Source organism: Podarcis liolepis, assembly GCF_965112155.1.
Source record: "Podarcis liolepis genome assembly, chromosome: 4".
Classification (NCBI taxonomy): Eukaryota; Metazoa; Chordata; class Lepidosauria; order Squamata; family Lacertidae; genus Podarcis; species Podarcis liolepis.
In genome coordinates, this window is record NC_139558.1 from 92,954,722 (window position 1) to 92,980,649 (window position 25,928).

Here is a 25,928-nt window from a genome sequence, read left to right on the forward strand (position 1 = left end):
TGTCTTAGAGCAGTTTCCACTATGCATCTCTTGTGAACGTCTAGATTTATCTTAACTGTGTACATAATGGGTGAGGAAATAGGTTTCCTCTGGAAACCCCAGATGTTGGGAAATGTACCCTTTAATTGAGGCACTTGCTGAGTTTGCTGCTGGATGGAGCTGTTTGTCATTCCTCCTTACACTCTGCTTTACTGTGCTGATGTCAGATTTATTAGCGTTTCTTGGGCAAGGGAACAAAGGCCCGTTGTGGGAGCCTGTTTGCTGCTCTGAACCCTGGCAGTATTTGGCTTCTTGCTCTGCCCCCTGTTCCTCCACACTAGACGCATTGTGTACCCAGCGCCTGCTTCAGGGTTCTGAAAGAGCGTCTCCCCTTTGGTCACCTGTTGGTCTTGGCAGCTCTTTTGTTAGCAAAACTGCACGAGCGGGAGTGCCTTCCACAAAACACGAACTGAGCATGTTGCAAAACTAACTTGAGTGGATGAGTCTTGACTTCCATCAGTGCCATGAAGCTGAAAGAGACCATTCATGGAACCTCCCTCCTCTTCATTCATCTACATAATTTTTGCTTTCCTCTTCCATATCCACTTAATCATCTCCAGACACCGCCTACTAGAAAAAAAACAACATTTAGTTTCTGCCTTGTCTAGCCAATGGTCCCTTAAACTCAGAAACTGCAAGCCCTAGTTCATGGATTTGGCTTCCATGCGGTAGGAGGCTTGTAGCAGCCAGCAGAGATGGGGAGCATGTTGGGACTCCAGGAATTATCTGGAGCACCAGTTTCCCCATCCTCAAGCTACCGGCTCCCCCCAACTGTAGCAGCTCTCCATAGAGAGCTTGTTGCTCCATAACTGTTGCAGCAACAGAGGGAAAAGGAAGTCAACTCTCTTGTTTGGTGTGCTCTTGGAGGTGAGCAGGGGGCACAAAGGTTGGAAGGAGCTTCTTCACAGGTGGCTGTAGCAACTGTTAAAATATTTCAGCTACTATAGCCACCAGGAGGCTTCTCGCCACTTGGAACATTTAGAGTGCTGGGTGAACCAGGACTGCGTCAGGGGCTGCATCTTACCTTTTTCATGTGTGGAAAATGGCACCTGATTGTTCCCGTGATTATGCTCTCTCTGTACAAAAGGGGAGGCGACTTCTTACATTCAGAAAAGAATAATTATCATTGTTCAAGGATTTTGATTATAATAACTTCCTTGGGAGTGGCTGATACGATTTGATTCTTTCGAAGAGAAGCCAAAAAATGTTACCCAGTCTCAAAGAAGGCTAGTAGATGTGTTTGATTAATTGATTTTATATAAAAAAACACAAATCAATTGGAGGGTGTGCATGTGTTTCTATTTGAAATAATCAAATTGGATTGCCATCACCAAAGACTGGAAATGCACTGGAAAATCTTCTCCACAGCTCTGAAGTTGCCTCTTCTGTCATTAAGACCTTTCCAATGTGCCATCTTTGGTCACAGCTGGGAGACCTGCCATAAACATTTAGGAAGGGGCTAGTTGGATGGTGAGGGCTTGGTAACAGGTCTGAGCAGTGGCCATGAAGTGGCCGTATCTTAAAATAACTGTACGTGACAAATAGACTACATCTTGCATGAAACAAGTATGCTGCCAGTGAACGGCTATGGGATGTATAGGTTAAGCAATTGCACACATTTATGCTGTGCAGATCATTTGGGCGATAAATGTGACCGGGGGGAGGCAGTCCCTTGCACTTTGTGCAGGATTGTGCACTAACAAAACAGAAAGAACTTACCCATCTGTCAGCTGCATTTGACTCTCCCTCTGGTGGATGTTTGCCGTTCTGTGTTGATCCAAGCAAATTGAGGAAACTGAATTGTTTGGGCGTGGGGAGAGAACATTCCGGAAGAACAAAACAAAAATACACAGAGCATAGTAGAGCTATGGAATTTGCTCCCACAGGAAGTGGAGACGGCCACCAACTCTGGATGGCTTCAGAGGGGGATTAGGCAAAATTGTGCAGGATCAAGTGTCAGTGGCTACTAGCCGTGATGATTGTGTTCTGCCTCCGCTGTTGGAGGTAATGCATCTCTGAGAACCTGTTGCTAGGAATTGCCAGTTGGAGTGCTCTTGTACTCGGGTCCTGTATGTGGGCTTCGCATGGGCATTGGTTGGCTACTGTGAGCCCAGGATGCTGGACTAGATGGGTCTTTGGCCTGTTCCAGCAGGGTCTTCTTATGATCTGATGTTATGCTCTTAATAAAGAGAGTCCTGGGCTTGGATACAAAGGGCTTCTTCATGCATGCGTCAGGCTGCCCAGTGGATTTTCACTTTCTAACACTAGGCTTCTCCTCCCCGCTCAATTACGCCATGTAACTATTACTGGAAATCAGGTTTTCTTTTCTTAAAAAGTGTGCCCATGCAGAATGCGTTGCTGCTGTTCAAGGAACAGAGTAGTTGGCTGTGCAAGTCTAGTTTGGCCCATGTTTGTCAAACTCATCCCTTGCAAGCCACTTCTGTCCTTCAGGCCCTACTTTCCCCCTGTACCAGAGAAAGTGTAAGACCACAGCAGTGAACAGTGAACAAGTGTTTGTATGGTATTTTTCATGGTTAATGTTAATACAGATACGTATATTTCTCAAGAGAACATAAGGATCTATAGCTAGACTCATGCGGCCCTCTTTCTGCTGCTTATGCAGCTTTTGGCGTCTAATGCTGCACGTTGGCCATCCATGGAATGTAAATAAGTGTTAAGTAAGGCCTGGTTGTCATAGGTTGTTTTGAAAGCTAACTTCAGGTCTAGCTTCTGCTGTTTTCAGAAACACACTCTGTTGTGCCTAGTTGGGACTGGTAACTATTGGAGACCATTGTCATACCTCTGGATAAAGTGCTGGTGATTTCTGCCAGTCACATGCCAGAAATTCACCTTTACCTATAGGCAGTCTACACCTGTCATACCATTGGGGCAGATTTCAACTTAGCATGCAATCAGACCTTTTCTTTTTAACCAGCCCACTTCAGTCCTAACTACCTTTCTTAAGCCCTCCTCTCCATCACTACATTTTCTGCCTTCATATTTCTGTCATTGAGGCCTTCTTTTTCTCTTTCCTTCTCTGACATCTTCTTTCCCAGCTGTCTGCAGCATCCAGCCCATCCACTCAGAGTCCACACAGAGCTTCAGGGAAGGATCCTTTTGCAGAGCTCTCCCTCCAGGATTTCTTATAGGACAATTTAGGTATTGCATGTTAACTCTGGGGGCACTGCAAGCTCGGATAATGCCTCGTTTGCTAACGTCCCTAGCAATATTCATCCTCACATTAAAATGGCACAGTCTGGGGCTTTGTAAATTTGCATGTTGTTATTCTGTGACCTGCTATAAACCACGGCTGCTAATGTGGGATGCAAGAGATTATTATTATTATTATTATTACACCACCCTTCATCCAAAGATCCCAGGGCGGTTCACAACAGAGAAATACAAAATGAGAATGCATAATAAAAAACAAAAACTCATAGCCCCCTCCCACAAACACCTTTAAAAAGGCCGGGTTGACAAGAAACATTTTCACCTGGTGCTTAAAGGTACATAATGAAGATGTCAGGCGAGCCTCCCTGGGGAGAGCACTCCACAAACACGGAGCCACTGCAGAAAAGGCCAGTTCTCATGTTGCCACCCTCCAGACCTCCAGTGGATAAGGCACATGAAGAAGGGCCTCAGATGATGGTCTCAGGGTCCATATGGTTCATATGGGGAGAGGCAGTCCTTGAGGTATTGTGATCCTGAACTGTTTAGGGCTTTCTATGTCAAAACCAGCACTTTGAATTGGGCCTGGAAACTCATTGACAGCCAATGCAGTTGGACCAGGATTGGTGTAATCCTGCTCAAACCACCTTGCCTGGTGAGGAAGCTGGGCACCAGATTGTGCACCAGCTGAAGGTTCCAGACCGTCTTCAGAGGCAGCCCTACATATAATGTGTTGCAGTAATCCAACCTAGAGGTTGTCCAGGTTCTCTGCCCTTAATGCCAGACTTCTCATGCACCCCAACCCTCTTTCCCCATGTGAAATAACTGAACCTCACATTCTCCAGAACAGAATCTTCACTAGCCCTGCAACTGTGAGCACATTGTGGGAAGAAGGCAAGTGGATTGACAGGCTGTCATTGCATAATTCGTTCCCATTTATTGGAATGTTCATGCTCCAGAAAATGTACATTCCCTTTTCCCCCTACCTCTTGTCAACACCTTTGTTTTGTTTTGTTTTTTGCATAGCCTCCTAGGTCTAAAGCCCTGCTCTCTTTCAAGAGAGATGTGCTTTGACTTACTATATAGAAATCCATAATCCCTTCTGCAACTGCCATAACGCTGTTTTCTGTTCATTTTATTGTCACCTGAAGAAATGACCTGAGATTCCTTCGCCAATTTTATGACCGCAGTTTCCCATCCTCTCGGCTGCAGCTCAAGGGTTGCAGCCCGCAGTTTAATTGCTTATCGCCCCAGAGGGCGATACAAGTGCAGTCGTTGCCAATGTGCCCTCTGACTCTCTGGAAATGGGAATAGACCTGCACATTCGACATGCGATTAGGAAGTGCTTCCAAATGGTCTGACCTTTGTTATTCTGAAGCACTGTATATCTCTGTATTCCTGGTCTGCCACCTTGGAACCTATGGCCAGTGAATGGACATTTGGAGGGGGAGGGCAGGTTAGTTGTGCAAATGCATAAAATGGATGCCTTTCTTGTCTCCTCAGATACAATTCATGTAACCGCACCAGAAGGGGTGGGACAGGAACAGTTCCAGAAAGACCCGTGCTCGACAACAGACCCTTCTTTCCAGCCAAATCAGAACTGATGCCTCAGCTCTCCTCTTCACTAGAACGGCCTGGTAAAACCACACAAGGCCCCACGACAGCAGTAGGAGCACCAACAACATAGGGAAGCCTTGAACCCCCGCAACACTCTCGGTATAAAACCAAGAATTGCCACAATTTTGGTGTGGGATCTGTTTTTCTTTTTCTTTCTCCCCCTTCCTGGTGACTTCTAATCATGTCAGTAACTCGCCACCTGTTTTAACACTCTCCGTCAATAACACACACACACACAAAAGGAAGCCTTTTATTTTGCCACGAAGGGTACAACAAGCACCTGGAACTGCCGCTTGGAACGAAGAGCTGGGCATCCTCTTACCATTAACTCCAACGACTTTCTCTAGGGGATCAAATCCGAAAACACCCTTTTAATTCTGCCATTTCCTCTCTGCAGTCATCGCAAATGTTAGACTCAATAATGGAAAGTTTTAACTTTTTAAAAAAAGAATTATATATTCCGTTTGCATAGACATTCCTTTATGTATTATTGTTTGTATTTATTTATGATTATCAGTTTAAGTAACAATGTATCACAAAGCCTCCTTTGCGGGGAAATGAGCGTGGATGTATACAGTATGTCTCCCTTTTGGAGTTTCTTTTTCCTCCCTTTCCTCCCTCCCTCTCTCCCCATTTTTATTCACGAGAACTATTCTGATTCAGAGTGCATCTTCACTCCAGTAACGCACCCAAACTACACAGAGCACTGAGTACGTTCAATGGTCTGAAAACACCAATTGTCCAATCTCCATGGGAATTAGTTCTGTTAAGGATTTTGGCAAGGGGTGGGGTGGGGGGGAGAAAAATAGCTGACTGGTTGGGAGGAGCACAGAATTTCTCGACCAGATGTTGGTGCTTCTGGGATGAACTTTTTTCCTTGCTTTGTGCTTGGCATGTCATTTATCTTACACTTGACGTACGGCCTTTCCAAAATGAATGTGAGGAATTGCTTTCATTTTTAAAGACTTTCCTTCTTCTCTGTACAAAAACCAAGCAAACCCCGATAAAACTTCTGAGGTATTACGTGAAAAAAGCCTTTGATCTTTTCTTCTTCTTTATTTGCTAGTGCCAGCTCCATGATCATGTATCGTGAAATAGAATAAAAACTCAGAAGAGAAGTTGTGTCTTTACTAAAGGGCACAACCCCAACCACCAAGTTCCCCAGCAGAAGCTCCATTCAGTCCGGTCTGGTGGGGGGCTTGTGCAGGAGAACTTCCTGGTGGGGTTGGCCTTTCAATGTTGTAGGAATCCTTTTAGTTTTTCTGCAGAATTTGAAGCAGCACTGTTGATCGGTGCTTTGTGTAAATACAATCATACCAGTTTGGGTGGCATCTGGGGCCTTAAGAAGGATAGTCAAAAGGCATGAAAGCAATTCTGTACATGAATTAAGCATACTTGCTGCATTGTCTCCGCAGATTCTATTTTTGTTTAAAATGTTTAAAAGTACGTTAGCAAAAAAAAAAAGGTGGATTTTCAAATAAAATGCATCTTCCACAGAACTTCTGTTTATAGTATAAAGGTCTACAATGGTGGGTTGGGATGGGGGCGGGTCTGTTTGGTATGTGGACAATTTTTAAACACAGCTGAACATGGTTTGCATTTAAGGCTCAGCTAGCCTTCTAAATCCAATTTCATCAAGTCCTGTGCTCAGATTAAACCCTTTGGGGGTGGGTGAATTTGCCATTAAAGGGGGAGTGCCTGAATTGTGCCAACTTCACACTTGTGCCATCTTCTTCTTGTTTTGGTTCAGCTATGCCCAATGACCTGTCAGGATTGAGGTAATAAAATTTGACTGGGCGGTACTGTTGAGGGCTGTGTATTAGGGAAAAGACCAGACTGGAATTCTCCAAACGGTGCTTTTCTATGTTAGAGGGAACATTCCTCCCTCCACTTCTATAGGGATGCCTGAACTATTGAAAATAGGTTGCGTGTCCAAGCCTTGATGGTAACTTCCACAAAAGAAGCAGTATTTGTGCTTAAGACTGTGCTTACAAGTTTGGGACCGAAGCCCTGCCAGCTGAAAAAATCAGGTGGTCAGCCCTACACTGTTTCTCTACACACTCAACCATGCCCAAAGTTGTTTGTGGATGTTGAGAGGTCCTCTCTCTCCCCTTGTATTCATATGGAGCCTATCTCTCATGAGGTACCTAACTACAGCAAAGCGCAGCCAAGCTTAGCCGAGCAGCGCTTTGTAGAAGGAGCTTTGTTTAAGCCACAAATCCCATTGTCCAGCGGAAAGGAAAAGCCAGCTCAAATGTTGTGTGCTAGCTAGCAGTTTTTCTTTTAATCAGAATGGTGGAAGCTAAGCAACTGAGAAGCCCAGATGAGCAGAAACCAATCTGAAGTTGGCTACTAGTGGAGTCAGGGCCGACAAAAGGAACATTTTCACACAGCACATAGTTAAGTTGTGAAATTAACTCCCACGAGAGGTAGTGAGAGTTACAAACATGGATATCTTTAAAAGAAGATTGAGCAAACTGAGGGATAAGGCTGTGTTCTCCCTCCACTCTTGGGGGGGCACTGTTTCATTTAATCTTCACACCCCAAGGTGATGTACAATGCTGAAGATGTTGCAAAGCAACATAAAGAACTTGAGTTTTAAAATACAGTAATGCAAATTGGGTGCATGTGACAAAGACGCACACATCCCGCTGGAAAAACTTGTCAGAACAAAAAAATATAGATCTACATTTGATGTGATCTCGCCCCTTTCTACAAACTCGCAAGGCGGTTTTAAACAAGCCACTATCCTGCAGGTTGGTTGTAAGAAGAACTGAGGACACGTGTGAAGGTCTTCGATGGCCCTGAAAACACTGGTAAATGTAAGTTGGCACCATGTCTTGTGCGACTCATGGGTCCAGGAGCACTGAGGATTTTTCTCCAGTCGAATGGTATAAAAATTTCATGAAATGACTAGATAAACCTTCACGGAAGGCAAAAATAAAACCAGAGCCACTTGCAATAGTAATTCAGATCCTGTATTTGGTGCACAGGAGGAATGGGAATATAATATACGCAATCTACATACCCTTGTAAATGTACCCAATATTAACATCTTTGCTATGCAAGTCAACATTTAAGTGTCATACGAAGGGTGGGGGAGTTCCAACAACCGGAAGCCTATTTTTGAAAAAAAAAAGCAGTAGCCTCTACCTTCCTCACTCTCAATGAAATATGGATTTGATCATCTGGTAGGTGATGCGCTGCTGAGGCCGGCTGGCGTCATATTTTTCTTCAAGCTTTGTTCTGCTTGGCATTTCCCTGGCATCCTCGTGAACTGGCATAGTCTGGCCCACCGTAGTCATCAATTTCACTGCCAGGGGCCCCAAATCCTTGTACTCCTGGAGTTCAGAAGGACACAGATTGGCATGTTACCCAGTAGAAAACATTCCGCCCTCTCCTGCATCTTAAAATGACCATGGCATAACCGAATAAGCCAATCTCTGATAGAAATAACAACAATCCACAATCCCCACGCTGGTAGTGGCTGCTGCTGGAGGAGTACTAAACAGCTCCTGTTCAAATCCTTGCTCACTGGGTAACCTTGGGCCACTCGACCCAACCCCTCAGGGTGGCTTGTGAATAAAATGATGGGGAGAACTGTATATGCTGCCTTGGGCTCCTTAGATACGATAATTAAACGAGCACCCAGGCACAAAGGGCCATCTAGCCAATTTCCTGGGGTGCCAAAATTTCAAGAGTGGCTGCCTCAACCCTGCAAAATGTCTTAAGTGAGAGTGCAGGGTGAGATCTCTGCGTTCCGGGTGGACTTTGTTGATCATGCACAAGGGGAGGAAATAATATCCTGGTCAACTCCTGACCGTTTTTAGGAGCTATGTTCCTGAGGACATGATCAGGCTCCAACGGACTGTGTGTGTGTGTGTGTGTGTGTGTGTGTGTGTGTGTGTGTGTGTATTAAAACAAAAACCAGTTTTAATTGCCCAGGTCAGCACAAATCTTTTGGGCACATTACTACCTCGCCCTTTCTACCTAAAATCCTAACGTAGAGAAGAGGAAAGTAGATACTTGCCTTGAAATCATTTGAGTCTTCGTACAGGATAGGGGGGAGAATTTGACCAAGAGAATCTGTTTGCATTTGAATCACTTCAAAACTGTCATCTAGCAGATTTTCTGCTGTCTCCTGTCTGTCTTTCTGATCCACGTTGAGAACCATTTCCGATATTAATGATGTAGTTTCAGCTTCCACTTCTGCAGAGGCGAGAGGAGGGAAAACACTTTCTGCAATACTCCTGTTAATAAAACTTTGCTGCAACAATGGCGGTGGCGGAGGGGAGGGAATTCCGTCTATTACTGCTTGCTGGGCTTTGAAATTTATTCTGCTATGCAATGGTGGGTGGGGAAGCTCAGTTCAAGGGCCACATTGTTTCCTGGGGGAACTTCTGAGGGCCATATGCCAGGGCTGGCAGGGCCGGATACAAAGCTGGACACCTTTGTACAGTAGGCTAATTTCTCCCCCTCTGTCCTCCATCCAGACTAACGAGGCATTTTTTTAAAAACCCAGTTATTACCAATGCACAACTAGCAACACTGTTCATGACCTGGATGGAATAATAGGACTGTAGCGATGGAAGGGACCCTGAGGAACATCTAGGTCAACCCCCTGTAGTGCAGGATCTGTCCCACACAGGGACTGAACCTTGGCATTATCAGCAACATGCTCTGACCAACTGAGCTGATGTATTTACCCGTGTTCCTTCTGACAGCCAAATGAGAATAGTACAGCCTGCCTGGCCCAGTCTACTGCACTTGGCCTAACCGTGCAGCGATCAGCTGTTTTATCAGGGATGGGGGTGAAAACTGAACATACCGGTAACACCCATTTCACTCTCGCCCGTGAGAAGCTTGCTGGCAAGATTATTGCATTTTTAGGACAGCTTCAGTCCTACAGCAAGTGGAATGAAGAAAGGCAATACACACACACAGGACATATTTTGTGTGTGTGTGTGTGTGTGTGTTTGTTTTCCTTATCCAGGTAGGGATTTGCACACTATTAAGTTTTCTTCCACACTTGTTTGACCCTTGCTTGCTAGGGGCAAAAGCACTTAACCATACAGTAAGGATTGAGTTCCCCTTCACAAGTGAGGCAAAGCATGGCAGAGTTGGTTCTTAAGTCCCAACTTTCTAGCTTTCCAGTTACACCAGCTTCCAGGATGTCTACAGTGGGATATTTCTCACCGAGAAACTATCACAGGGCTGTGAGGGCCATTTCTTAGGGAGGCAACGCTGTAACGTCTGCATCACTATTACAATGAACTCAATAGAAAGGGGATTACCAGAAAGGCCAGCATATTCCTTGTCTCCAAGCATCTGCAGGCCAGCTCCCTGGGTAAGAAATAACTTTCTGGAAAATTAAAAGGAGAAGAAGCAACATCAAAAAGTTTGAAATTCTGTCTTCTCTTGTAACAGAGAACGGTGGCACATCTTTAAAGTGCATACTCAAGTTGTTGCCACTGGAATTATTCCCATGCATGACCTGAGCTCCTGTTAACGTTCATATTTTTCTTTAAATACTTATAAACTACGCTTTCATAGAAATACACAAAGGCAGTGAATAAAACTACAATAAGGCCATTGAACATGGGACCTTTTGCATGAAAGCATACATTCTGCTACTGAACAACACCCTCTCACCTTCGAAGGCAAGGATCAGGTACCTTTTTGGTTCCCCGGCTCAAATCTTCATCAGGATTGGCCATGTGGACCAAATTTGGCAGGTGGGTGGAGTCGCCCACCTGATGTCACAACGACACCACATGATTTGGCCACCTTGAAGTCCCCAAGTCGGGACTTCAAAGCACCTTGCTAAAGCAGAAGGGGGGAACCTAAGTTTTAGCAGCGAGGTTCAGTGCAAACCCCTTTGCAATCATCATGGGGCTTGCAGAAATGAAGTGCTTTCTCCTGCGTTTTAGGAGGAGCTTCACTGCAAAACTCTTCCTGATTCATTAGCTGATGAGTGGGAAGGTTATAAGGCCTGCTCAGTGTGGCCCATGCACCAGTTAAATCATGTTGCGTTGGCTGAGCATGCCAGTTCCCCAAAAGGAAGTGACTTGCGTAGCCAAACTAAGCAGGATTGGGTGGGTGAGTGGGAATCCTGCCCCCTTGCCTTCTTTAATTTACCATTTAAAATGCCTTTTGTTTCATAATTGGGATGGTTAGTCAGCAATGAAAGCGGGCAGGACTTTTCTTTCCTTGCCAAGAGCAATTTGCAGCGACTCCAGTCAGCGTGGCAATGATAGCTACTCGTCCAAATTACTGATTAGGGGAGACGACTCGTTTATTCAAAATTAATGTGAAAGAGAAGAGCTGCAGCTTGTTAATTCTGTCCTTTCCATGCCAATGCTGCTGCTCTGAAGGATATTTTTCTTCGTAATTATCAAGTGGCTTACAGCTTTATATTTAGCTGTTTGCGTGCACATTTGTTTATTTATTCGATTTGTCAATCGCTTCCCATTAAATGTCTCGATGCGATTTTGCAGCAAAAGAGCAATAATAACGCCTATTGAAAAACAATTTCAAATCCGGTACAGGTATGTATAGACTAGGAAATCGGCTTGAATGTCTCCAACAGGTGCGGAAAAGACAGGTGCCTGTCAGATAAGCACTGGTAGCTTACATTGGTAAGTGCTACCTTGGTTCTCAAACGCCTTGGTTCTCAAATGCCAAAAACCTGGACTGAGTGTTCCAGTTTTCGAACGTTTTTCAGAAGCCGATCGTCCAATGCGGCTGTTGGCTATTGTTTCCAGGGCACCTGCACCAATCAGAAGCTGCGCCTTGGTTTTCGAACATTTCAGAAATCAAATGGACTCCTGGAATGGATTAAGTTTGGCGCTTTTGTTTTTGCTATTTATTTTGCGTTTTTGAAGCTTTTTCAGTTAATTTGTTTTTGTGAGTGTGTGGAATCCAGTTCAGCTACTGATTGATTGATTGATTGATTGATTGATTGATTGTGTGACTGTGGAAATGGATAAAAGCCCCCCATCTTCAGTGCAGGTAAGAAAAAGAATGAATTTTAATTTTTATCATCTACAATACTGTCTTATTTATTTTATAGTACAGTACATTGATTATTGCTTTCATTTTATGGATCAATGGTCTCATTAGATAGTAAAATTCATGTTAAATTGCTGTTTTCGGGGTTGTTTTTAAGTCTTGAACAGATTAATCCATTTTGCATTACTTTCTATGGGAAAGTGCGTCTTGATTTGGGACGCTTTGGTTTTCGAACAGACTTCCAGAATGAATTAAGTCTGAGAACCAAGGTACCACTGTATGTGTTTTAGTAAATAATAAAACATCAGGATTTTTATTTATTTAATTTTTTTTAAAAAACTATTTGGCATACTATAGTTTGCTCAAGGGCCAAAGAGTCAAGTCAACTCTTTAGCTCCTGTGCTTCATCAGTGTTTGTGCAATGCTAGGAGAACACCTTTACCTGGGAACTTTAAGGAACTGCATCCTACGCTCAAAGAGTTTGTTGATGAGGTAGATGTTCTCCTTCTCCAGTTCGTGGACCGAGGCTTCCAAATCGCTCACTTCCTTTTTGTACCCTGCCACCTGCCACGAGATATGAAACCCTGTGTTGAAGTCCTTTGCCTTCTGCCAAACCAGACCGTTGGCCCACCGAGACAGCCCTATGCTAGGCATTCAAACTGGAAGCAGCTCATTTCTGCAGGTGGCCCAGCTGTGTCCCTACCTGGACAGGGACAGCCTAACTTCTGTTGTCTATGATCTGGTAACCTCTAGGTTGGATTACTGAAATGTGTTATATGTGGGGCTGCCTCTGAAGACAGTTTAGAAGCTTCAGCTGGTGCAGAATTTGGTGGTCAGGGGCAAAAGAGTTTGAGCATATTACAGTGGTACCTCGGGTTAAGAACTTAATTCGTTCTGGAGGTCCGTTCTTAACCTGAAACTGTTCTTAACCTGAAGCACCACTTTAGCTAATGGGGCCTCCCGCTGCCGCCGGAGCACAATTTCTGTTCTCATCTTGAAGCAAAGTTCTTAACCAGAGGTACTATTTCTGGGATAGCAGAGTCTGTAACCTGAAACGTCTGTAACCCGATGTACCACTGTACACCGATCCTGGCCCGACTGCATTGGCTGCCAATGAGTTTCCGGGTCCAATTCAAAGTGCTGGCTTTGACCTATAAAGCCCTAAAATAGCTAAGGACCACAGTTCCTCAAGGACTGTGTCTCCCCATATAAACTGTCCCAGACTCTGCATTCATCATCTGAGGCCCTTCTTCGTGTGCCACCTTCACGTGCGGTCCGGAGGGTGGCAACATAAGAGCAGGGTCTTTTCTGCAGTGGCTCCCCCAGGGAAGTTTGGATGGCGCCCTTATTGTAGACCTTTGGGCGCTAGGCAGAAACGTTCCTCTTCAACTCTGCCTTTGGCTGATTGACATCCGATGCCCTTTTAAATGTGACATGTGGACATTATTGTTTTTTGGTTACTCTCTTTCTTTACTATGTATTTTGTGGTTTTTATATTATAATTCTATGCTGCGAAGGTCATTGTGGTTGCTGACCTTGAGCCAGACATCCTGGAGAGTGAAGTCAAATGGGCCTTAGAAAGCACTGCTAATAACAAGGCCAGTGGAAGTGATGATATTCCAGCTGAACTATTTAAAATTTTAAACGATGATGCTGTTAAGGTGCTACACTCAATATGCCAGCAAATTTGGAAAACTCAGCAGTGGCCAGAGGATTGGAGAAGATCCGTCTACATCCCAATCCCAAAGAAGGGCAGTGCCAAAGAATGCTCCAACTACCGCACAATTGCACTCATTTCACACGCTAGCAAGGTTATACTTAAAATTCTACAAGGCAGGCTTAAGCAGTATGTGGACCCAGAACTCCCAGAAGTGCAAGCTGGATTTCGAAAGGGCAGAGGAACCAGAGACCAAATTGCAAACATGCGCTGGATTATGGAGAAAGCTAGAGAGTTCCAGAAAGACATCTACTTCTGCTTCATTGACTATGCAAAAGCCTTTGACTGTGTCGACCACAGCAAACTATGGCAAATTCTTAAAGAAATGGGAGTGCCTGATCACCTCATCTGTCTCCTGAGAAATCTCTATGTGGGACAAGAAGCTACAGTTAGAACTGGATATGGAACAACTGATTGGTTCAAAATTGGGGAAGGAGTACAGCAAGGCTGTATATTGTCTCCCTGCTTATTTAACTTATATGCAGAATTCATCATTCGAAAGGCTGGGCTGGATGAATCCCAAACCGGAATTAAGATTGCCGGAAGAAATATCAACAACCTCAGATATGCAGATGACACAACCTTGATGGAGGAAAGTGAGGAGGAATTAAAGAACCTTTTAATGAGGGTGAAAGAGGAGAGCGCAAAATATGGTCTGAAGCTCAACATCAAAAAAACGAAGATCATGGCCACTGGTCCCATCACCTCCTGGCAAATAGAAGGGGAAGAATTGGAGGCAGTGAGAGATTTTACTTTCTTGGGTTCCATGATCACTGCAGATGGTGACAGCAGCCACGAAATTAAAAGACGCCTGCTCCTTCGGAGAAAGGCGATGGTAAACCTAGACAGCATCTTAAAAAGCAGAGACATCACCTTGCCAACAAAGGTCCATGGTTTTCCCAGTAGTAATGTATGGAAGTGAGAGCTGGACCATAAAGAAGGCTGATCGCCGAAGAATTGATGCTTTTGAATTGTGGTGATGGGGGAGACTCTTGAGAGTCCCATGGACTGCAAGAAGATCAAACGCATCCATTCTTAAGGAAATTAGCCCTTGGTGCTCACTGGAAGGACAGATCGTGACGCTGAGGCTCCAATACTTTGGCCACCTCATGAGAAGAGAAGACTTCCTGGAAAAGACCCTGATGTTGGGAAAGATGGAGGGCACAAGAAGAAGGGGACGACAGAGGACGAGATGGTTGGACAGTGTTCTCGAAGCTACCAGCATGAGTCTGACCAAGCTGCGGGAGGCAGTGGAAGACAGGGGTGCCTGGCGTGCTCTGGTTCATGGAGTCACGAAGAGTTGGACACGACTAAACGACTAAACAACATGCTGCGAACTGCCCCGAGCTCTATGAATGAATGTCGGTATACAAATTTAATTTATTGTTATATTATTATTATTATTATTATTATTTCCACCCAATATCCTTTGAACTGTGGGTGTCGGGGAGTCAAACTGTATGTTCCACCTCTGACCACCCACCACCCTTCCCTGTCTAGGAAGCAGTGGGAGAAAATCGGTCCATCTAGTTCAATACTGTCCACACTGATTGGCAGTGCCAGATATGTTTACCTCCTCCTTCAACCACTCGTATTCTTTAATCTCCCGGCAGCTGGTCTTGTCGATATGCTTGACAGCATTCTGAGGAAAGAAAGCGTGAAATCGCAGCTGAAGATGGAACCTTTGCATTGAAGGAAGTGATAGTTTAGACAGGATACCCACAGAAGAACATCCAAAACTTTGAACAATAAAAACACAAAACTTCCTTCTATATATCTATTTTTACATTTCTTTTTCGCTTTCCCATTTAAAAAAGAAAAAGAAAAAAAGAAAGTGCTCCGATCATGCCCATAATGATCAAAAGACTAGAATTGCAAAGCCTTATCAGTACCTCAAGCGCCCATTCTTTCTTCAGCTCCATTTGCTTCAGCATGTATCTGTCGGTTCTTTCCTTTGTCTCTTCCAGGGAAATCCTAAAAAACTCTTTAGGGGTGAAAACAAGAAGACAACCCCGGCCATCAGAAAAGAGAAAGATAAAGCAGAAAACGGGGGAATACGTTTTAGAAGAGACTGAAATACGTGTTCCTTTACGCGCACGCTGGAAACGATAATTATTTCTAGTTCTTGGCGTCCAGGCCGACATCTCTGGTCTTCGGTCTCTGGTTTAAGTACAAGCCCAGGTCAACTCACCAGTCATTTCCTCAAGGTCTTCCTTCAGCTTCTGGATGTCCTGTTCCAGGCACTCGATCTGCTTGGCGTGTTCGGCGCTCCCGACGTTTTTGTACGCCAGCCAGTAATCCACTTCGGCTTGCTTTTGAACGAGTTTTTGTTCGAGGTAATGTATCTGGCACCGCATGTCTGGAAAAAAAGGCCGTGTTCGGAGTGACGGCCTTTGCTTACCCAAATTGCTAATGAGAAATGATCATCTCCCCCTGGGATTTGAGCTAGCAACTGAGGGATTTCAGCGCCAGCTCACCTTTAATAAGTTTTTCCTGATCCCTAACATACTGCCACTTCTCCTTCATTGCTTTTTCTACATCGTCTCTGGTAACAACTTCAACTTTCGCCAACGCCTCTTCCTGCTCCTTCAGGGCGGCTAGGAGTGCTCGGATGTGCGAAGTCTGTTCGTTCTTTAGCTGCTGATTCTGAGGGGAAAAGTTTTTTGAAAAAATGTTACTTGTTTCACTTTAATCGTGCCTTTTCTTTGGGATGGTCAAGCTGGCTAGCGAAGCAACATCCAGTGGTACCTTGGTTTATGAACTTAATCCGTTCCAGAAGTCCCTTTCTATAACCGAATTTGTTCTTAAACCGAGGCGTGCTTTCCCTAATGAGGCCTCTAGCCGCCGGTGCCCTTCCACCATCTGACTTCCGTTCTTAGACCAAGGTAAAGTTCTCAAACCGGGACACTGTTTCCGGTTTTGCGGAGTTTGTAAACTAAAGCATTCTTAAACCGGACTGTTCTTAAACTGAGGCACCACTGTATATCGGAATACATTATGGGAAGGTGGGGTATAAATTGCAAACGGAAGCAAGAAATTGCAGAATCGAATAGCCAAAAAGCAATTCACAATAAACCAACATACCCCACCCCCACCCCTGTCCGCCTCCTGCAATGGTGACAATTGTCAGAATAATCCAGTGGAAATAAATTGATGGATCTCTATCATTCTATTGCATGCAACAGATCTACTTATATACATGCATGTCATTTCCCTGAGTCCACCGCCTGTCTAACAACATTACCAAAGAAATTAGAGTAGGAATTTTTATCCCCTATTTTGGTTCCCAAGTAGCTTCCAAACTTGCTAGTAACTACACCAGGCATAGGGAACCTATTTCTCTCCATATATTGCTGAACTGCATCTCCCATCAGCCCCAGCAAGCATGGCTAATGGCCAGCAATGATGGGAGTTGTAGTTTTCAACATCAGGGGGACCAAAGTTTCCCCACACCTGAGCTACATCATAATAATAATAATATACAGCACCCATTTAGACCTCTCCAGCCCCCTTCCCTTTAGACAGTATTGAGCTTAGATCAGACACCCCCAAACTCAGCCCTCCAGATGTTTTTGGAGTACAACTCCCATCATCCCTAGCTAACAGGGCCAGTGGTCAGGGATGATGGGAACTGTAGTCCCAAAACATCTGGAGGGTCGAGTTTGGGGGTGCCTGAGCTAAATGGACCAATGATGTGATTTGGTATAAGGAAGCTTCTTTTCTTCCAAAGAGAGAGGGCAAGTAAACAGGCAACAGCGAGGACAAGGAGCCCCCCCCCAACCGTATGGGCAGAGCCCCTCTTCCTCCTAATCCTGGAACTAGCACTGTTTCCCATCTCCTAATCTACCTGATCCTTTGAACTGCAGATGCTGTCTTGCCTATGATTCCTGGAAGACCAGCTCCCTGCCTTGCAGGCCTTTTTCCAACTGGCCTGGACTGACTCCAGCTACAAATGTGGAGGCTGCTGAGCAGACTCTCTGGCTGGGGTGCTGTTGTTGGGGGGTTGTTGCGGGGAGTTGCTGATGTTGGTTTTTTGAATCTTTATTTTAGACCTTGTTGTATGCGGAAGTTGTTCAGTTCAGTTATGCATTTTTTAAATCTTTTGAAATTGTATTACTACTTCTGTTGCAGGTGTGTATTTTTTGCATGTTGTAAGCCGTCTTGGGCATGGTTTGAATTGTGGAGGAGGCAGCATACAAAGAAAATTATCTATGCATGTGAATAAACCAACTGGGGTTGAACCTAGAATCTTCCGCTTGCATGCAAAGCTGAGCTGTGCTCCCTCCCCAAATCAAAACAGAAGCATATGTTTACTTACCCTTTCTTTGTTTCGGTCATTCAGCGCTTCCAAGTTTTTTATTTCAAAAAGAAGCTCATCGATGATCTCTTCCTTTATCTGAATTCTGAAGATAATTAAATGCAGAGGATAAGTGATGGTGCTACCAAGAAAATATGCTACCCGAGCCTCTTCGAGAAAAAGCAGGATACAAATAAATTCAACATTCAAATATTTGTGCACTATATTTTATTTTTAAATACACTTCAGTTTAAAAGAAGTGTTAAGACACAAATTCATGTATCCAAAAGCATGGAATATGTAAGTTTCTAGACACCGCAGGAAGCCAGACTGCTCTTGTACTTGCATTCATCACAGGTTTTATTCCTGAAACGTGACGACATTATACCTTTCACACTGAGGTTCAGCTCCGAGGGCCTTCTGGCGGTTCCCTCCCTGTGAGAAGTGAGGTTGCAGGGAGAAGGCCTTCTCGGTGGTGGCACCCGTCTTGTGGAATGCCCTCCCACCAGATATCAAGGAAATAAACAACTATTTGACTTTTAGAAGACATCTGAAGGCAGCCCTGTTTAGGGAAGTTTTTAATGTTTGCTGTTTTATCGTGTTTATAATATTATGTTGGGAGCCACCCAGAGTTGCTGGGGAAAACCAGCCAGATGGTTGGGGTATAAATATATTATTATTATTATTATTATTATTATTATTATTATTATTATTATTATTTCAGATTCTCCATGCCAAAATTACTGTGGCAGCTGTGTTCTGCTTCTGGTGTGAGAGGCATCGTGCCAGAGGCAGATTTAGGGCAGTGTGGCGATAGGTTCCAACCCACCGGGCGCCAAGCCCAGGGTGTCACAACTACGACATAGCAAATTGAGAAGAATGGAAGGCAAGAGGCAGGTTGGGGGGGTGTCACAGAATTCTGGCCTTGCACAGGGCACCGCTGAAATGTGAAAGACCAAAGTCTGCCCCTGAGTATTCCTCTATCAGTTGCTGAGAATCACAGGGGTAAGTAACCAAACAAACCCCTGCGTTGCAAAGAGAATGTCAGCAATGTCTAGGCAACACGATGACCATGTCCATATGCAATAGACAATCTTTTATAGAATTCCTTCAAACCATAACAAGTCCAAAATGAAATCTTTAGTCTCAAAGTCTCTGAAAATCTTTAAATGAAGCGAGGTACCAGGCTTTGCACGATGAAAGACAAGCTGTGAAGCTTTGTGTATTCAGCAAATATGATGTCCAACTCTGAACAGTGATTCCGGATATGGACTACTGTTTCGTAGAATTCTTTGTCAGCGTGGCGGGAGGATATAGAATTGCTTCATAAACCCATCTTATTTTGAATGAATGTATGTAAATGGAAATATCAAATGCTGTGGAACAGTGCTCATGTAATAATGTAGTCACTTGTTATGCTTTGAAGGAATTCTATAAAAGATTGTCTATTGCATATGTACATGGTCATTGTATTGCCTAGACATTCCTGATGAGAATCACAGGGGGGCAGACATCTGGTTGGCCCCAGGGAGAAAAGGATGTTGGACTAGATAGGCCAATGGCTGATCCAGCAGACTCTTCTTATGATGGGGGGAGGGAAAGTCCTACTACCCACAAGTGTACAATAAAGCACAGGAACCAGTAGCCCCCCAGATGTTCCTAAAGTGAGGTTCTTAATTTACTATACATACTGATCACATGCAGGGAGGAGACTAATAGTGGGTTGGTTCAACAGTCAAGAAAGTGGTTTCTGCACATGGTGTAGAGTTGGGGTCAGCAACCTTTTCCAGCCACGGGCTGGTCCACCGTCCCTCAGATCTTGTGGGGGCCAGACTATATTTGGGGGGGGGGTAATGAACAAATTCCCATCCCCCACAAATAACCCAGAGATGCATTTTAAATAAAAGGCCACATTCTACTCATGTAAAAACACCAGGCAGGCCCAACAAATAACCCACCCTGCTAAGGAGGAAACCCTACACAAATCCAGAGTGGAATCCCTAAGACAGTTGGATGGCACCTTGCACGCCTCCTTCCAGCAACTTCTGCAGCCCGGCTGGTGCCAAATGTTTTGCTCTGCTTTCCTTTATGTCACATCAAGAGGGGTCTTGCCATCAGGCCAGCCCATGATCTCCATACACACCGCCCAGGCTTGTGCCCAGGGCCGGATTTAGGTTTGGTGAGGCCCTAAGCTACTGATGGTAATGAGGCCTTTTATATGTACAGCTGTCCTTTGTCAACAACAAATTGTTGCTGTTTTTTGTGTTGAATATATGCTATATGGTAATTTATGGACGTAATAGGTATCTAAAGCCATTTACACATGCAGAACCCGTCCATGCAGAATGTAGGCAACCTTTATACAGTGGTGCCCCACAAGACGAGTGCCTCGCAAGACGGAAAACTCGCTAGACGAAAGAGTTTTCCGTTTTGGAGGTGCTTCGCAAGACAATTTTCCTATGGGCTTGCTTCGCAAGACGACAATGTCTTGCGAGTTCCTGCGGTTTCCCCCCCTTTTTCTAAGCTGCTAAACCGCTTATCAGCTGATCCGATCAGCAGATTAAAAGCCGCTAAAAGCCGCTAATAGCGCTAATCTGCTAATCCGTCAATGGGCTTGCTTTGCAAGATGAAAAAACCGCTAGACGAAGAGAATCACAGAACGGATTCTTTTCGTCTTGCGAGGCACCACTGTATAGAAATGAGCAAACCAGTGATATTTTAGGGAGCAGGCTAGCAGGCGGGACCCATTGCTTACCGTATTTTTCGCTCTACAAGACGCACCAGACTATAAGACGCACCTAGTTTTTGTAGGAGGAAAACAAGAAAAAAAATATTCTGAATCCCAGAAGCCAGTACAGCAAGAGGGATCGTTGCGCAGCGAAAGCAGCAATCCCTCTTGCTGTTCTGGCTTCTGGGATAGCTGCGCAGCCTGCATTCGCTCCATAAGACGCACACACATTTCCCCTTACTTTTTAGGAGGGAAAAAGTGAGTCTTATAGAGCAAAAAATACAGTACATCATAGAAGCCTACACAACACAAGACACTGTTGCTGGATGTCAGGGTACTGCCATCGGAACAGGGTGGGGAAACAGAGGAGCAGTTGGGTTACAGGGAACCTCCGAATATCTTGCGAAGCAGTTACTCTTCCTGTGGTGAGGAAAGCCACACCTCCAGTGGGGAAGAAGGGAAAAGGACCAGAGGATGCTGCTAGGAGCCTCAGCACCGCTCCTGGCCAAGCCGGCCAGGAGGGAAGCACGCCTCTTCCGTCGCCCACCCTGCCCAGAGGTGTAAAACGCAAAGAAGAAAGGAAAAGGCTGGGGGTGACGAAGCTCTTATGTTGGGCGAGGACCCAGAAACAACCACTCCCGGATTCTGCTAGTGATTGAGGCAGACATGAACTTGTGGCTCCGCACTGTAAATAGTTTTGCACCAAAATAAAACCTGTAAAAGACAGGTCTGAGTCCTGACTGGTTACTCACGAGCAACCACCACTGCCATCTGACACTGTATGTAGGTTTTATTTTATTTGTTTTATATCTTATATTTTGAAAATGTACGTCCTGGGTTTTTTTTCCTTTACATTTTTTGGGGCCCCAAGAGAGTGGGGCCCTAAGCTATAGCTTGTTTAGCTTATACGTAAATCTGCCACTGCTTGCGCCCCAGGGAGGTCACTTTGGTACTGCAAACAACAGTGGTTCGACTTCAGCTCAAGGGGCATACTCCTTTGCTTCTCAAGACAGTTGGGTGCCAACAAGCAACGACAATACCTACTGATACTCTAGCAGAGCTTCTGGAAAATAAACTCGAGGCTCTTTGGACATGTGTCCTAAGGGCTGTTTCCTCTTCCCCTTCTTCTCCTTCTTCTCCTTCTTTTTCTTGTCTTTCGCCATGGTTTAAGTCTTCAGAGACTGAACGAGACCTTGGGGAAGCAAAGAAAACACATCAGGGCAGCATAGAAAGGTTTTCTCTTGTTTTCCCTGTTCTTACTTTGTTCTGAAACCATTGCATGCATTCTGCAGTCACAGCACCAGTGCTTTTTGGGGGGGGGCACAGGGGTACACATTTTGTAAATCCAAGTTTGGCCTCATTGAGGGGCAGTATTTCAATATGAGTGGGAAAATGAGAGTACAGTGGTACCTTGGTTTGCAGACTTAATCCGTTCCGGAAGTTTGTTCCAAAACCAAAGCGTTCCAAAACCAAGGCACGCTTTCCCATAGAAAGTAATGCAAAACAGATTAATCCGTTCCAGACTTTTAAAAACAACCCCTGAAACAGCAATTTAACATGAATTTTACTATCTAACGAGACCATTGATCCATAAAATGAAAGCAGTAAACAATGTACAGTGGTACCTCGGGTTACATACGCTTCAGGTTACATACGCTTCAGGTTACAGACTCCGCTAACCCAGAAATAGTGCTTCAGGTTAAGAACTTTGCTTCAGGATGAGAACAGAAATCGTGCTCCGGTGGCGCGGCAGCAGTGGGAGGCCCCATTAGCTAAAGTGGTGCTTCAGGTTAAGAACAGTTTCAGGTTAAGAACGGACCTCTGGAATGAATTAAGTACTTAACCCAAGGTACCACTGTACTTCAGTCACACAATCAATCAATCAATCAATCAATCAGTCAGTCAGTCAGTCAGTAGCTGAACTGGGTTCCACACAGTCACCAAAAAAAAGAAAGAAAAAGAGCCACAAAAATGCAAAATAGCAAAAACAGACAGCACTCAGTGTAACACTCAAAACAGAAGTGTGGCACTCAAATCAGAAGCGTAACACTCAAAACGGAGCACGTTTGGCTTCTGAAAAATGTTCGCAAACTGGAGCACTTACTTCTGGGTTTGCAGTGTTTGGGTTCTAAGTTGTTTGAGTACCAAGGCGTTTGAGGACCAAGGTACCACTGTACCCGTAAACATTTTTTTTAGAAAAAAAGCACTGCACGGCACCGTGTGTGAAGTGCTGAAGGCAGATGATTTTAGACCCTGGACATAATTAATGTTTTCGTGCATTATGACGTATCTGAATACACAATTTAAAGTATTGGGTCAAAATTACCATACCCAACAGAGCAACTGCAGGTCCTGCAACCTGCTAACATTTATACAACATGAGCTCAGAGACCCCAAAAGTAATACAAGACTCCTGTGCTTTTAATAATGGTAAGGCAGTTAAAGCAAAAAGCAACCCCCCAACTAGTTTTAAAAACACAACTCTTGTAAGGAATTCTGCCTGTCTATTTAAAAAATGGGTTGTCTCTTCAAATAATCTCCCTGGATTTAATTAGGCTTTGCTGTCCGTTGCCCATGCAAGTTTAAAAACAGAGGCAAAAATTGAGGTGATTATCCCTTATCGTCCTTTGGATTGATACTTATTACATTTACATATTGACCCAGAGATAAAGTCCCGACCAGAAAAGAACAGCAGATTAAGTTGATGGATTATGCTAAAATGGAAAAAAATGTCTGGAAGAATCAGAAATCAGGAAAACCAAAATTTTAATAAAGAATGGGGAAAAAATTATATATAAACCACTGTAAACAGTTAAAATTGTTAGTAGGATTGGAATAACACTTGTAGTTTAATGGTGAATTTTGGATATAATGGAGATGTAAAAGATTTGGATTATTATAAAAGATGCCGGAGGAAATGATTAACTGTAGGACCCACAAAAGGGAGGAGAAAAGTCCAGGAGATTCTTTATGTTGTATGTAGGGCATGTTATTGTAAAACTGCAATTTGAAAAACCAAATAAATAATATTATCATCATTTCAAAAAAGATATTTATTATATTTATTCGCCGCTTTCCGCAAAACAAAAAGAAGTCTTACAAATATGGAAAACACAAAACACAAAAATTTTAAACGAAGGCTATTATCGATTGCTATTGTTTGTTATATTTATTCATTGCTTTCCCCAAGCAAGCCTCGAAGCAAATGTCATAGAATGCTCTGGGCCCTCCAATCTCTCACCTATGAGACGACACAAAAACCCTGCACAAACACTATGCAATAGAATGAAAAGACCATTATTCCAGCCCCCAACCCTCTCCCCTCCCTCCCCCCCCAATGTCTATGGCAACAGAGTCTCACACCGAATGTAAACTCTGAAAAAGACTCTCTGAATTGGAATTGCTGACTCTATATGTCCTTTTCCTTCCTTGTTTGTTTGTTTTAGATCACAGAAAAATAATGTTATATATATATATATATATATATATATATATATATATATATATATATGAATGAAACTGCCGCTCCTCCAAGACATTTTTAAAAAGTTTTTAATTGAAGATTTTCCTGTGTTGCAAAATAAACAGAAAAGGGAAAGTACACAGAGTCTCCACTTTCGATTCTGCGAGTCTTTTTCGCAGTTCCTCCAAGACATCTGAGTTTAAAGGCTTGAGTAAAAGAAAAGAAAAGTGGTTTTTTTGGGGGGAGGGGGTGGCCAAACCATGAAGCCACGGGTTTAAAAGCAACCCAAAGGGCTCATTGATAAGGTGCGTAAGACAGCCGTTCCCAACTCAGCCTAGGATTTGAAACCAGATGCGCAATAGAACAAAAACTTTGCACAGGTGAGAGCAAGACTATCAATTGGTACCTATAGCTCAGTTGCAGGGGATGCCCCAATGCACAGGTGTCTCAACATCAGGATTGCGTCATTCCCTTCAGGGGTGTCCCTGGGGGAGCTTCCCACCCCCCCCCACCGCCGCCCAGGGCAGAATCCTTACCCTATTTTTCTCCTGGGGGCTGGTAGGCAGAGTCTATTACCGGCTGCTGCCTCCTGGTTGGTTCCAGACATAAACTCTCCCGGTCACCATGGTAACCGCATCAGTATGGCCGCCCACAGAACTCCCCATTGATTAATTGTTTCCTCCTCCTTTTTTCATTCAGAGAAAAGTCCTTGGCAATTTTTTTGTTGTAAAAAAATTAATAAATGGGGAAACAGCTCCCTCTTGTGCTTCATTGAGGAACCTCCACGTGGAAAAGGCAAACATTCAAGGCAGCGCAAAGGACAGGGGGAAAGCCTTAGAAGTCAGCGTTGTGATAAAGATTTTAAGAAATAAAAAACAGCATTTTGTAGGGCTGTGTTTGCCTGTTACAGGACGCCAGCCTCTTAGTCATCTGCCTGTTATTCCTGGCCTTATTCTGACTTGTTCTGCTGTGAAGCATTTAGGAAATGACAGGCGGGGATTAAGAGACTTAAGAACTGCACTGGTTTAAATTTAATGGTTTTTACCTGTTTGTCATTTGTTTGTTTGTTTAATGTGCATGCCACACTTTGTAGATCCCAGAGCTGTGCACAACATAAAAAATTCATATAAAGGCATATTACTTGCTGTGTTTTTGTCATACCCTTTCTCCAAGATCTTTCTCTGCCCCCAAACCTCCATTTTATCAACACAACAAACCAACAAGTTGGGTGATGTTGGGAGATGGTAGCTGTTATGTACTGAAGTTCTCACCCTGGGCCAGCAGGGGGATACTGTAGATAGTTATGCAAATGAAGGATCGAAAGTGACGTTCAGTGATTGGATAGTTTTAGAAAGTTGCTACAGTTACGTTGTACTGGAGCTCTATATAAGCAGGCTGACTGAGCCCTTCAGTTCAGTTCTGTTCTGGCCTCTGAATAAACAAGAGCTATTTGAAGAATCGCTGTGTCGTCTGATATGTTCACCCACAACTTAACAGTAGCTGCTTCAAGTAACCCTCCAAATTCATAGCTGCGGGAGGGTTTGAACCTAGGTCTCTCTGGTCATGGTTCAACACTAAAAACTGTAACAGAGGCTTGTTACCACTTTTTCTTCTTCTTACCGCTATACTCATGAGAATAGCCTGACCCTCAGACATGTAGCAAACCCTCATGCTTGCCTTCATAAATTTAAATTTTAATTTTTGTGTCTCACCGCCTCAAATCCACAAGCATTACAAATGCGAAATGAAACAACTGCCAATTAAAACCATCAAAACGAAAGCAAATTTAAACTAATCAGCTCCTGGGAGGCTTGTCAAATATGGTCTGTTTTGTTATTTTCGTTCTTATCTCATTGCTTTAGAATAGTGGTGGCGGAGTCTACATCCT

General features: G+C 44.1%; 2 protein-coding genes across 16 annotated transcripts in view; one reads left to right on the plus strand and one right to left on the minus strand.

Annotated features, from left to right (window-relative positions):
- The window catches only part of PICALM (phosphatidylinositol binding clathrin assembly protein), a 66,601-nt gene extending 60,278 nt beyond the window's left edge, over positions 1-6,323 (plus strand). For 8 of the 14 annotated variants that reach the window (XM_083499582.1, XM_083499578.1, XM_083499585.1 and 5 more), the window contains one exon: positions 4,711-6,323. In XM_083499582.1, the coding sequence (XP_083355708.1) occupies positions 4,711-4,725 (15 nt within the window). In that variant the 3' untranslated portion in view covers positions 4,726-6,323. Of the gene's footprint in view, positions 1-3,095; positions 3,199-4,710 lie in introns of all 14 variants that reach the window. The other 6 variants (XM_083499580.1, XM_083499583.1, XM_083499575.1 and 3 more) reach the window with 1 other exon arrangement.
- Positions 6,324-7,780: 1,457 nt separating this feature from the next.
- CCDC83 (coiled-coil domain containing 83) lies at positions 7,781-24,710 on the minus strand. Of its 2 annotated transcripts, none has more exons than XM_083499823.1 (11): positions 24,577-24,710; positions 21,622-21,769; positions 17,871-17,955; positions 16,030-16,198; positions 15,744-15,911; positions 15,445-15,536; positions 15,126-15,194; positions 12,278-12,399; positions 10,119-10,186; positions 8,855-9,033; positions 7,781-8,165 (listed from the first exon to the last, which is right to left on the minus strand). In XM_083499823.1, exons 2-11 carry the CDS (start codon positions 21,738-21,740, stop codon positions 7,989-7,991), a joined length of 1,248 nt encoding a protein of 415 aa, XP_083355949.1. In that variant the 5' UTR covers positions 21,741-21,769; positions 24,577-24,710; the 3' UTR covers positions 7,781-7,988. The 2 variants fall into 2 exon arrangements, with proteins under 2 accessions (XP_083355949.1, XP_083355948.1); XM_083499822.1 differs by having other exon boundaries at positions 24,447-24,604.
- Between the last annotated feature and the right edge of the window lie 1,218 nt (positions 24,711-25,928).